Below are 13,211 nucleotides of genomic sequence, written 5' to 3'. Positions count from 1 at the left end.
GGGAAAATTGGTTGGTTGGGGTTGGGTGTTGGGTTTTTCCTCCTTTGTCTTTTGTCAGTGAGGTGGGCTCTGCGGTCTTCTTCAAAGGAGGTTGCTGCCCGCCGAACTGTGAGGCGCCAAGATGCACGGATTGAGGCAATATCAGCCCACTGGCGGTGGTCAATGTGGCAGGCACCAAGAGATTTCTTTAGGCAGTCCTTGTACCTCTTCTTTGGTGCACCTCTGACACGACGGCCAGTGGAGAGCTCGCCATATAACACGATCTTGGGAAGGCGATGGTCCTCCATTCTGGAGATGTGACCTACCCACTGCAGTTGGATCTTCAACAGCGTGGATTCGATGCTGTTGGCCTCTGCCATCTCGAGTACTTCAATGTTAGGGATGAAATCGCTCCAATGAATGTTGAGGATGGAGCGGAGACAACGCTGGTGGAAGTGTTCTAGGAGGCATAGGCGATGCCGGTAGAGGACCCATGATTCGGATCCGAACAGGAGTGTGGGTATGACAACGGCTCTGTATACGCTGATCTTTGTGAGGTTTTTCAGTTGGTTGTTTTTCCAGATTCTTTTGTGTAGTCTTCCAAAGGCACTATTTGCATTGGCGAGTCTGTTGTCTATCTCGTTGTCGATCCTTGCATCAGATGAAATGGTGCAGCCGAGATAGGTAAACTGGTTGACCGTTTTGAGTTTTGTGTGCCCGATGGAGATGTGGGGGGTGCTGGTAGTCTTGGTGGGGAGCTGGCTGATGGAGGACCTCAGTTTTCTTCAGGCTGACTTCCAGGTCAAACATTTTGGCAGTTTCCGCAAAACAGGACATCAAGCGCTGAAGAGCTGGCTCTGAATGGGCAACTAAAGGGGCATCGTCTGCAAAGAGTAGTTCACGGACAAGTTGCTCTTGCGTCTTGGTGTGAGCTTGCAGGCGCCTCAGATTGAAAAGCCTGCCATCCGTGCAGTACCGGATGTAAACAGCGTCTTCATTGTTGAGGTCTTTCATGGCTTGGTTCAGCATCATGCTGAAGAAGATAGTGAAGAGGGTTGGTGCGAGGACACAGCCTTGCTTCATGCCGTTGTCAATGGAGAAGGGTTCGGAGAGCTCATTGCTGTATCTGACCCGACCTTGTTGGTTTTCGTGCAGTTCGATAACCATTTTGAGGAACTTGGGGGGACATCCGAGACGCTCTAGTATTTGCCAAAGCCCTTTCCTGCTCACGTTGTCAAAGGCTTCAGTGAGGTCAACAAAGGTGATGTAGAGTCCTTTGTTTTGTTCTCTGCACTTTTCTTGGATCTGTCTGATGGCAAAGACCATGTCAGTAGTTCCTCTGTTTGCGCGAAAGCCACACTGTGATTCTGGGAGGACATTTTTGGCGACACACGGTATTAGTCTATTAAGGAGAATCCTCGCGAAGATTTTCCCTGCAATGGAGAGCAGCGTGATTCCCCTGTAGTTTGAGCAGTCTGATTTCTGGCCTTTGTTTTTGTACAGGGTGATGATGATGGCATCACGAAGGTCCTGAGGCAGCTTTCCTTGGTCCCAGCAGAGCATGAAAAACTCATGCAGTTTGGTATGAAGAGTTTTGCCGCCAGCCTTCCAGACCTCTGGGGGGGGATTCCATCCATACCTGCTGCTTTGCCACTTTTCAGTTGTTCAATTGCCTTATATGTCTCTTCCCGGGTGAGGACCTCATCCAGCTCTAGACTCGAGGGCTGTTGAGGGAGCTGGAGCAGGGTGGATTCTTGGACTGAGCGGTTGGCACTGAAAAGAGATTGGAAGTGTTCTGACCATCGATTGAGGATGGAGATCTTGTCGTTGAGGAGGACTTCGCTGTCTAAGCTGCGCAGAGGGCTTTGGACTTGGGGTGAGGGGCCGTACACCGCCTTTAGTGTCTCATAGAAAACCCTGAAGTCGCCAATGGCAGCGCTAAGCTGGGTTTGTTTGGCGAGGCGAGTCCACCACTCATTTTGGATATCCCGGAATTTGCGCTGAAGATGGCTGCATGCGAAACCGAAGGCTCGTTTTTTTCTCTGGCCAGGACGGCTTTGTAAGGTGAACCTGGTGGGCTGATCGCTTTTTTGCCAGCAGCTCCTGGATTTCCTGGTTGTTTTCGTCGAACCAGTCCTTGTTTTTCCTGGAGGAGAAGCCCAGTAACTCTTCAGTGGATTGCAGTATGGCCATTTTCAGCTAATCCCAGAGAGTTTCAGGAGACTAATCAATGAATACTGAGTTATTAATTGTACAGTTGAGTCTGATTTTTATGAGCACTTTCATTTAAGCAAGGGCACTGTTATGCCGTCAAATCACAGATTGGTCATGATCTTGCTGAATGGCAAAAAAAAGTTCAAAAGATGAAATGCCTTCTCTGATGTTCCCAGATTCCTTTTCTTAGTGACAAAAATAAAATTCATAATGTTAGAGTTTTAAATCCACTATCTTAACTTGGTATAACTTGTTTGTGTAAGCAATCATGTATAATTTAGCAAAGTGAAAAATTGCATGAAGAAATCTAATTGGTATTTTCATGAATGTGCTTTTTTTTAAGCTGAGAGGAGGAAAAGATGACAAACTTCAAAAGAGGAAGGTAGGCAAAGTTGCCTTTAAAGAGAATAATATGTGCATTTATTTGTTGGTTTTATTGTCTCCAATAGATAAATAAACGTGATTCTAAAACATTTATATGCCAGTGGAGAACTGGCATTAAAATAGATTGGTAATCTTTCTAAAAAAAAATTCACATTAGGAAAACTTGTTCAGTTTTTTAAAGAGCCTTCAATTGCTATTTCATTTTTTTTAAACTATGGAGGCAAGTTACTGAAGTAATTGCAGGTTGAACAATCTTTTGTGCCCAGTTGGTCTTCTGATTTCTGTGCATTGATGACTATTTTAATGCAGCAAAAGTATTCAGGTTGTCAAATAGTAATCTATTTTAACAAATACAATACATGATGCTTTATTTAGACTGTTCCAAAAATCAAAAGGCATGGTGCTTCAGGCTTTGCATGAAGTGATTGACTATGAGAATTTACAGAAGTCATATTTAACCGATAACAAAATGCAAATTTACACTATCATCGTCCGTGTGGTAGGGAGAATTAACTGAAAATATTTTAACGTGCCATTTATTTATGCTCATCTTTGCTCTAATTGTATACCTTCCCCCTCCCCCCCACCCCCCAACTATATTATTGGAACTAGGCCACATTTTATTCAAAAGCTACAAAGATTACAAAGTAGTCAACTGTCTTTCATGCATTTGATCAGATGTTGGTGCACAGAAATGTGTACTGTTTGTTGGTGTTTATAGAAGTAGGTAATTTAAAAAAATTCATAAGCCTTTACATTATTGGTTAATTGTGCCCAACATGTCAAAAATATTCTTTTTCTATCTTGTTTCTATCCATCTGCCATTACATGGAATTAAGTAGGATATGTTCACTGATAATAGGCTGGCTATATCTTTTGCTTTGGATCACTGATCTGAACTGCTGGAGAGAATTTAGGTTCTCAAAATTTGAGTTCCTTTGGGTACTAACAAAATCACTCTGGATAGAAATCTGGCTGCTGATGGGTCACTGCCGATCGGTTAAGCTGTTCCATTGTGCTAATATTTTAGATTCTTACGGAAATCCTTCATTTGCATGTACATTTCAGGTCAGTGCCATGCTGGGATATATTAACAATATATCAACTGTTGGGATTTTGCTCACATATTTCTGTGCAACATTGCAATGCAGTAAAATTTAATTTACAGTCAAGTGGTCACCTTCTAGAAAATCAGGAAATAGTTGTTTTAACTATTTGTTGTTAACTATTCCAAAAGTGGTCATAATGTTCAAAGGAAAATCACAAATATTATTTGATTAAAATAACCAGTGGGTTTGATCCAATTTGTTCAAAGTTGGATTCTTTATTGTTGAGCTTGGGAGCATATTGTGAGAATGTGTGTCCTCGGATATTGCTGCTACACATCTCTCCAAGTTCTTTTAAGATCATTTTGTTGTTTATCTTGTAATGTTCACAAATTGGAGAAGTAACCAAGGAAGAGGATATTTATGCCTGTTAGGTTTTTGAGGAGATAATAATATCAGATACATAGATACATATGATATGAAGTTCAGGTAAAAGCATGTTAAAATTTTACATAGTAAACTATATACATATGATCCAGGTTGATAAAAAGGGAAAAAAAATTATAACTAATGTAATTACAGTCAAAGCCAAGAATCTACTAATCATTTCAATACTAATAGTTCAAAAAAAGAACAAAAATTAAAAAAGAAATGATTTTTGTTAAAACGCAAACATAATTGTTCTTTAAATTTTCAAAATAATTGGAAAAAAAACACCGAGGTTTTTTTTTAAACTTGTTTTAGCAGTTGAGCACCTAATTTGCTCTTGAAAGAGGGATGCCATCAAATCCAATAACCATGGTGTAAGTGTGGACAACATCTTTCCACTGCAGCAAAATGAGCCTTATAGCAGTCGGGAAAGCAAAAGTAGCCACATGGGATTGAGATTGAGTCAAAATTAAGTCCATTGCTCCACTCACTTTAAAAATAGCAATAAAAAGGCTTAAAGTAAGATTTATGTCAAGAATTAAGGATAGTGCAGTAAATACTTCTTTCCAGTAGTTACATAGGGAGGGGCATAGCCAGAACACATGATATAAAGTACCTTCCTGAGTTGATCACTTCTCACATTTAGAGGATATATTGGGGTAAAATTTAGTCATTGTACTTTGTAATAGTGGGCCTTATGGATTACTTTAAATTGTAATAAGGAATGTCAAGCACAGAAAGATGATGAATGTACATTTTTCAAAATAGACTCCCATGTATCTTCAGCAAAAAGTTGTTGAAAGTCATGTTCCCAAATTTTTTTTAATGTTAGATAAAGAACTATCGCTAAATCTAAAAAAGAGTTCATAACGCGCTGAAAGCAGGCCTTTCTGATTTGATCCAAAATGATATCTTTATGGCTGTAAAATCCAAATGTCACTTTTTTTTTTAAGTAAAGCTGAACTGTACAAAATCTATAGTAATAAATATTGTGAAGGGTGTTCCGCTGGATCAGGGGTAGAACAATTTGTAATCAGTTAAAGTATTAATTTTGCTACATTGTTGTTTCGTTGCACTTTTAATTAGGCAGAAAGTTTATTAATATGACCTACTTCTCTGATCTTAGTTCACATTAAATTACTATGACAATGGGTTGTGAAATCTGTTCAAAATTCCGTTTTGTATGTCTGTTAAATAAATCACAAATAAATGGTGATGTGGATGGTAAGAATGTCGTCTTGGGCTACATATTGGCATTGATTCATTAGTAAATTGTAATGTATTTTAGGGTGGGGTCTATGAATGGTAGGATCTTAAAACTTTACTTTGCCAGCAGCTGGAATATTGTGTGTAATTCCGATTGCCACATCAGAGAAAGGACATAAAGGCTCAGGAAAGGGTGCAGAGGAGATTTATCAGATGGGATTTTTCCATTGAGGTGAGGTTGAGTTTGTTGTCTTTGAAGCAAAGAAGGCTGCTCAGGATAGTTGGAGACAAAATGATGAGGGGCAGAGATAAGGTAAAAGAGAAGAAAATTTTTGCCCAGAGCAAAAGTTGAAAACATAGGTTTTGCATAAAGAGTGGAAGGTTTAAAAGGTTTTAGAACTTTTTTTCAACTGGAGGGTGGTTGGAATTTGGAATTCACTCCCCAAGCGGGTGAACTCACACAAGGTACAACCTTTGAATTTGCTATAGCTATGGACAAATGGCTGATAAATGAAAGGAGTATAAATAGATACTTGATGTATCACATGGACATGATTGGATAAAGAGTCTTTTTTTTTGCTATATGACTAGTTTATTTCAATAGGACTACTGTTAATTAGCTGATTAACAATTGTTATTGAACATTTTTTCTCCATGCTTATTTTTACAGATGCCTTTTAAAATGTAATGGCATGTAATATTAAAAAAAGCATTTTTATTTCTTTTACTTTGGCATAATCCAAGATCAGCTTCAAATTTAATTGTAATATTGTGCATTTTCTATAGTGTATGGAACATTTGATGTCAGACTAATCATTCTGAAAGTGTTTAAATGTTCTTAAAATCAATAGCTCCTGTATTAATCTCTTTTTATATTCTTGTGAAGTCAATGATACAGTTAGAAATATAACTGCACTGAACCACAAATGCTTTATTAGTAATTTTAAAATTTTATTTCAATTTTATTTGCATGCTATAAACCAGGTTCCTCTTCCTTTTGTAAAAGACAATCAGTGCAACATTTTTCTTGTTCCCATGGTGACTAAATTTAAAATAGTTGGGAAAGTGGTAAGTATATCACAAAGTCATAAAATGAACAGACATGTAAAACTTTTAGATAACATTTCAGTTTGATATCCTACCATGAAAAGCAGACCTGAACTGGTATACCAATATGCCATATAGGGTTCTACAAAAGTGCTGTCATCATTACCAGAAATGTCATAGCTAATTTGGTCATGACCGAGTCTTCACAAATATCCATCTACTAATGGCTGGAGAATTATTTGATATTGGAGTTTGAGAGATAAATGTTAACAAAAACATCAAAGAGAATGCTTTTACTTTCGAAATGGTGCCATAAGATTTTTCATGCATCGTTTGAAAGGATAGATGGAGCTTTGATTTAATATAATCGGTGGTGGGGGGGTGGTGGGGAAGGTTGATAGTATGGTTATTCCACAGTGCAAGGCCTTGAATTGCTCGTGCTTCACAAGAATTGGCCTAGATTTCTGTTGAAGCCTCTTGAATACAAATTGCTGCCTTCAATAGTGACAGCCAAACATGTCACAACTGAGCCACAATTATCTCAAGTTTATTGATTTGAAACAGTAATCCAACCGTGCTCCTTTTCTGATGACTGAGCCACAGATGTTTTTGCATTTTCTTACTTTATTTCAGATTTCCTATCTGCAGACTTTTACTTCCATTCACAAAATAGTAAAAATATTCTGATTATACTCTGTTCTGCTGATAATAATCCAATTTTAAAAAAAATTATGACTGCAATCAGACAATCAGTTAAACTAAAAGTAAAATACTTTCCCTCTTATTTTTGAGTTTAATATTCATTATGCTTCTCTGTATCCAAAACTTCGGCTGATATTGTTGAATAGACTTTCAATCACTTTGTACCTCAGCGCAACTCTTGTGTTGATATCATTGTTAAGTAGGTTCTACTTGATTATCTAATAAACTAAGGATAAAATGGTTTGTAAATTATATTCCCCACTCTCTACCACATTCCGTTTTGCCTTAATCTGATCTCCAAACCTGAATTCAAAACATTTTGTTAATATCACACTAAGTATGATTGGCAAAATTATAGCATTTTGTCTGGAGCAACAGTTTTAAACTGAAAGCAGTAAATCTATTTTTTTTTATCATGCCTAAACTTACATTAAAAATAAAATGAGACCATGCAAAAGCCACTTTTTATTCATGCTCCTTATAAGGAGGACCAATGTTATAATTCAAGATTAATGACAAAATAAATGACCCATTTCCATAAATGATAATGGTTTGTCATAAAGGCTTTCAGTTGAAATATTAACAGTACCATGGCTTCCTGGTCACTGCTCCATCAGTGTACACTACAAAAATAGTGGATTACTGATTGCAAAACGGCCACCGTACTTCAGAGCATCTAAGTGAACAATTTTGAGATAGATTATAATTGTAGAAATAAGATCTGGAATGAAGCGATAGCTTTGGCTTCCATTTTGATTGTCGTTTGTCAATATTTACTTTGGCAGGAATTTCATCAAAAAAAATCACTGCAACTTCTGGATCAAGCATAAAATGTGTAACATTTAATCAGAAGTGAGACTTGAATCAAACTTTGAATACAATAAAGACAAAATTGGAAATGTTTTCTAATTAGTTATTCAGAGAACTTTTTCAAATTTTTTACAGGATGATGTAGTTTTGAATTTGTAAGTTTTGCTTTACTTTTAACTGTTTAATATTTTTTATTCACTAGAAAAGGAAAGTAACTCCAGACTCTGAAGAATCTAATAAAGTAAACCACCTTGAAAGATCGGAGCATGCAGATAGGATAGAACGGATACGACAAATGATGAAACGTGTCAACAGAAATGAAGCCACCAGCTCCAGTTCTAGTTCAGAATCTGATTCTGATTCTAGCTCCGGTTCAGAATCCAGCCTACAGAGATCAGAAGGAAGCAGTGGAGAATCCAGTCCAAGGTCCATTGCAAAGACAGATAGCCAAAGGTCAAAGCTACGAAGACTTTCCAATGACATTTTTAGTGAAGAGGAAGAGGAGGAGGAAGAGGAAGAGGAGGAGGAAGAGGAGAATGCAAGTAATACAAAATCCAATTTGCTTTCTTTGGCCTCAACGGTTGGAGAAAATAACAATTATTCCTTAAGAGGGGAAAATATTCAGAAAAACTCCATCAGGACAGTGGAGATTTCATTGAAGAAGAAAAATGGACCATCCAGTCAACTTTGTCACAAGGTTCTTGGAAATATATCTCGACCTCGGATACTAAGCAAACTCCCGGTCAAGTCTCCTCCCAAACCATTTCAAATGGAGAGGCATGTGGTTCGTCCTCCACCTGACAGCCCTGAACCTGATTCTCTCCCACTTACTAGTGGATCAGAACATGTAGTGCAAAGAGAGATGTGGTTGGCAATATTCAGTTACCTGAGCCACAGAGACCTGTGCATCTGTATGAGAGTGTGCAAGACGTGGAATAAATGGTAAGTGTTAGTAATGTTAGAAGTATATTATAGTTTGTGATTTTTTTTTCCCCCTTTGTGAATAATTTAAACATTTAATGTGGACAGCACTATAGTCATCCAGGTACTACATCCAGCTCTCAGCTTTAGCTCCCTGGGTTCAGTTCTGATCTCTTGTGATGTTTGCATATTCTCTCTGTGACATGCTTCTGGGTGCTCCAGTTTGAGCCCATGTAAAAAAAATATTATGGTTGTTAAGTTAATAAGCTTGTGCAAACTGCTTCTAGAAAAAAATATGAAGTTAATGGGCCAGTGTGTGAGAATTGGTTCCCGGTGATGGGATTATGCAGTCTGTGTAGACTTAATGAACCAAAAGGACTCCGAAGTCTTGAGAAGGTGTGAAATCTCCCATTCTTTAAAAAAAATTGGTGAAATACAAGTGCATAAGAATGTTTGCTTAGAAACTAAGGTTTTTGATTGGACTCTCAATTATATTAAGTGAGGAAGTTCCAAGCATGTTGGGTTATCATTGTGCCAATGTGAATCTTAAAGTTTAAGAAGAGAAGATAGAATTTATCCAGATTTAGCTATTTAAATTCTCCAAAGATCAGCAGCTGTGTTTTTACTCAGCTTCATAATTCTGGTTAATAAAATGGAAATTACTATGTTACAATGACTTTAAAAATTATTTTTTGCAATAATATTTTCTATATTTGTGCCTTGCAATAAATATAGTTTGTACTGTTTAAGATAAATTGAAGATTGAAATTGGTTGGACATTGCAAATCTCAAATAAAAAGCAAAATGTTGGAGAAACTGAGTCAGACAGCATCAGTGGAGGCAAATGAATCAAGAATGGAAGTGTAAATTTATAGAGGGAAGTGAATCAGGAGCCAGTAAATAATAGGTGGAACCAAATGAGGAGGGGTTGATAAGCACCTGAATCTGAAAGGGAAGTGGGGTGAACTTGAATTCTGGCAACTGGTAGGAACAGAAACCGATAAAGAGAAAGGAAAGGGGGTAGATGGAGCTCGATGTGATGGTGAAAGGAGAAGGGAGCAATAGAGACTAGAAGGCGCGAAGTGAGGACATGGAGAGCTGCAAATGCTTGACTCTAATTTGAAAGGAAGGTGATAAGTGAACCCCAATAAGGAAGGGGTGATGGACACATGAAAATAGTTTGAAGAGAGAACAGGAGAAAATAGATTGAAATTAGATTATAACTTTTAAATTGCACTTGTACCTGATAATTGAAGATTTTTCAGCTAGCCCAATATTCCCCAGCACCTCCAAACATCTTCTATCATCAATGCATTTATTATTAGTGCTTTCACAGTTCAAATACCTTATAATGAACTGATCAATGGAGAATGCAAAGCTTACTTTCTTTGTGATTCATGCTTGAGTAGAATCTCTATGGTCGGCTTTAAACTTTCATGATGGTGGTTAAGTTGATAGAAATTAAAATAATTTGGAATGGTTTATTTAATCGACAAGATCACTGTTCATAAATGCAAATAATGCAACCTTAAAACTTTTAATGGTAAGCAGTTCAACAGATATTGAACACTCACTGAAATCTGCAACTGCAAAACTGAATTCTGTTATGCTGAATTCCATAGATAAAATTAATACATTGCCATTTAAAATGGAGTTTAAAATAACAAATAATAATACTGCAAATAAACAGGTCAGGCAGCATCTGTAGAAGAAGAGTAAAGGAGTTAACATGATCTTGCATTTGAACAGAAAAATTCTAATACAAACTGGAAAACTCAGTTATTAGAAATGAGTTTTTTTTAAGTTTAAAGGGCTGCAGTCTGCCTAGTTGAAAGGCAAGTTGCTGTCCTTTGACCTTGCACTGTTTCTATAAATCCAATTGTGAGAGGTCAACAAATGGGATGAAAAATTAAAATGGCAAGTAGCTGGAAGCTCTGTCACACTTGCTTACTAAATAGAGGTATTCTGTGCAGAGGTGACTTGATCTGCATTTGTTTCTCTGTTGTGGAGGAGGCCATGCTATGAGTGTTGAATGTAATACACTAAATTAGAAGTACAATTGAGACCTGCTTCATCTCTAAGGAGAATTTGGGTCAATGGATCAAGGGAAAAGTTAAAAGGACAGGTGGTCTTTTTCAATATAGCATGCACACTGCTATATGTTGACATTTTATGTAGGACTTCTACACATTAGACCACCCACCAGCAAGGTGTTAATCCAAGGACAGAAATCTTAAAAAATAAATTAACAAAGTGGGCAGAAAAAACAGAGAGCCAATTACCAGAGGTAGACTGTCCAAGTCAGTTCTCTTGATATGTGTGGATGTCATGAGAAGATGCAAATAGAAAAAATAACATTTTAGGGCAAGTTTTAAAACATCAGTCAAAAAACTTCACTCGAATACCCACCACAACTGCCAAATGAATTCGTTAAAAGTATAAAACTGGGTGTCATTTTTTTTTTAAAAAAAGCCTGAATATTTCAATTTACCCAGCAAGTACCAATCATGAAACTTGAGAGAAAATTTTCTTAAGTTTTGTGTTTCCTGAGGAAGTTCAATAAAGAGTCATTCTCGTGTAACATCTCTTTACTCCTTGGACCAACGGCAAAATCATAACAGGCAATAAACTCTGCCAAGCAGCGCTTTGTAATGTATCTTCTGAATAGTTGTACTTGTTTGTCTTCTCAACTGAACAATAATTACATTCAAACTAAATGACATCTAAAGTCCTTTGAACCAATAGCCATAATCCTAAAAAGCCCAATGGCTTTATCTTCCACCTATGGTTTCTGGTGCCTGTGGCGATTGGTAGATGCCGGATAAGTGTATTTGGCGATGGCTCGAGATCATGTGTTGCATGATTGGTGAACTGACAGTGAGGATTACCAGTTTTAAACCGGTATTTTTTTATCTGTTCATTTTCCGTTTTTTTTTCCAGTTGCTTGAGGCTGCCAGTGACTTGAATTCTGAACAGGGATTTTACTGTAATATCCAATAAGTTTTGCGAGGCAAAGAGGGGGCTAAATTTTGCAGTATCTACCTTTAATATTACGAGTGATAAATCTTCCATTATAATATTCAAAATAATATTTCCCAGCACCTTCTTATTTTCTTCGTATCCTTAAATAATCCTCTTTGCACCTGGGAATCTTGCTTGCCTAAATTGGGACCATCCAAAATTTTAATCATCTTCCTGTTTATTGCTAGTTTTTTCACTTCCTGTTCTGAGCACAATCAACAGAGATTTTATTTAGTAGCTTTAAGCTACAATTTCTATTTTTAGAATCGCAAACATCCTTGTTTACTAATTGTGTTCAACAAATTGATCTACTACCAGACCTCTGCCTACACCTTTCTCCTTAACTTGTAAAGGGAAAGTATCACTATCCTAACTGAGCTTCTATTACCCATTTCATTACTTCCAATACCTACTGCATGTTTGCTGCCCTCATCATCTGCAGTGTCCACACTAAACTCATCCTCTGTATCATTCTATTCCAAATCTGTAGAATTATTAACCGTAGCCACATTTCTCTTCATTGAAGTAAAAACACAATGTTGGAGAAATTGAGCTGGTCAAACAGTGGACTTTCCATTGCAAAGATAAGGATGCATGACCAATGTTTTGGGCTTCATCAAGGGATGAGCAAAGGGGAGGCAAAATGGTGATGGGAGAGGGGCAGGGGATGAGCGCAGTGTTACAGACAGGTGGTAATAGGTGGATATCGATTTGTCAGTCCTGGATGGTATTTCACTAGCTATTAACTCATTGATAGTCCTGAATACTTCCTCTCCAGTTCCAACAGTTTCATCCTCAGCCTAAACCTTTTCCTTTTACTGACACTCTTATCCTTCAGCTCAAAAGAAGCATTGTCTTCCTGTGTATCTGATCTACATTAGGAATGGGTGCCTGGGCTTCTCATGCTGGCTAAAAACACTCAGTCGTAGAAATCATAAAAACAATTTGCACACAAACCTCTCCTCACCCTAACCCTAATATCTGCTGTATTAGCATCACCCTGCACCCAAGAGATGGGGGAGATTTATTTTGCATCTGCATTGACTCAGAAAGGTGAGGCAAATAAGCGGAATGTTTACAAATTGAAGAGGAGGAGTTGATTGCTGTTTTAAGACAAATAAGGGTGAATAAATCCCCAGGGCCTGACAAAGTATTCCCTCAGACCTTGAGAGAGGCTAGTGTAGAAATTGCTGGGGTTCCGGCAGATATATTCAGAATTGGAATTTATTGTCACGAAAGGCATGAAATTTGGTGTTTTGTGGCAGCATTAATGCAAATATTGCTATGAAATTACATTTAAAAATAAGTAAGTGCTAAAGTAAGAGTAAGTGAGGTAGTGTCAAGTAAGTGTCAAGAGTCAGCAGACAGTGTTTGAAGAAGAAACGCAATGCTGGAGAAACTCAGCAAGTCAAAGAGTGTACTTTGTTGAGCAAAGATAAAGTCCCAGCTGCT

At 37.6% G+C, this 13,211-nt stretch overlaps 1 protein-coding gene across 4 annotated transcripts in view; it reads left to right on the top strand.

The window, feature by feature from the left end:
* Nucleotides 1-13,211, top strand: part of LOC138749573 (lysine-specific demethylase 2B-like) — a 702,276-nt gene that overhangs the window by 609,535 nt on the left and 79,530 nt on the right. For all 4 annotated transcript variants that reach the window (XM_069911134.1, XM_069911133.1, XM_069911132.1 and 1 more), the window contains 2 exons: nucleotides 2,537-2,575; nucleotides 8,020-8,759. In XM_069911134.1, the coding sequence (XP_069767235.1) occupies nucleotides 2,537-2,575; nucleotides 8,020-8,759 (779 nt within the window). The remainder of the gene's footprint in view (nucleotides 1-2,536; nucleotides 2,576-8,019; nucleotides 8,760-13,211) is intronic.

The sequence above is a fragment of the Narcine bancroftii genome, chromosome 14 (assembly GCF_036971445.1).
Source record: "Narcine bancroftii isolate sNarBan1 chromosome 14, sNarBan1.hap1, whole genome shotgun sequence".
NCBI lineage: Eukaryota > Metazoa > Chordata > Chondrichthyes > Torpediniformes > Narcinidae > Narcine > Narcine bancroftii.
This window is presented reverse-complemented; position numbering and strand designations above follow the sequence as displayed.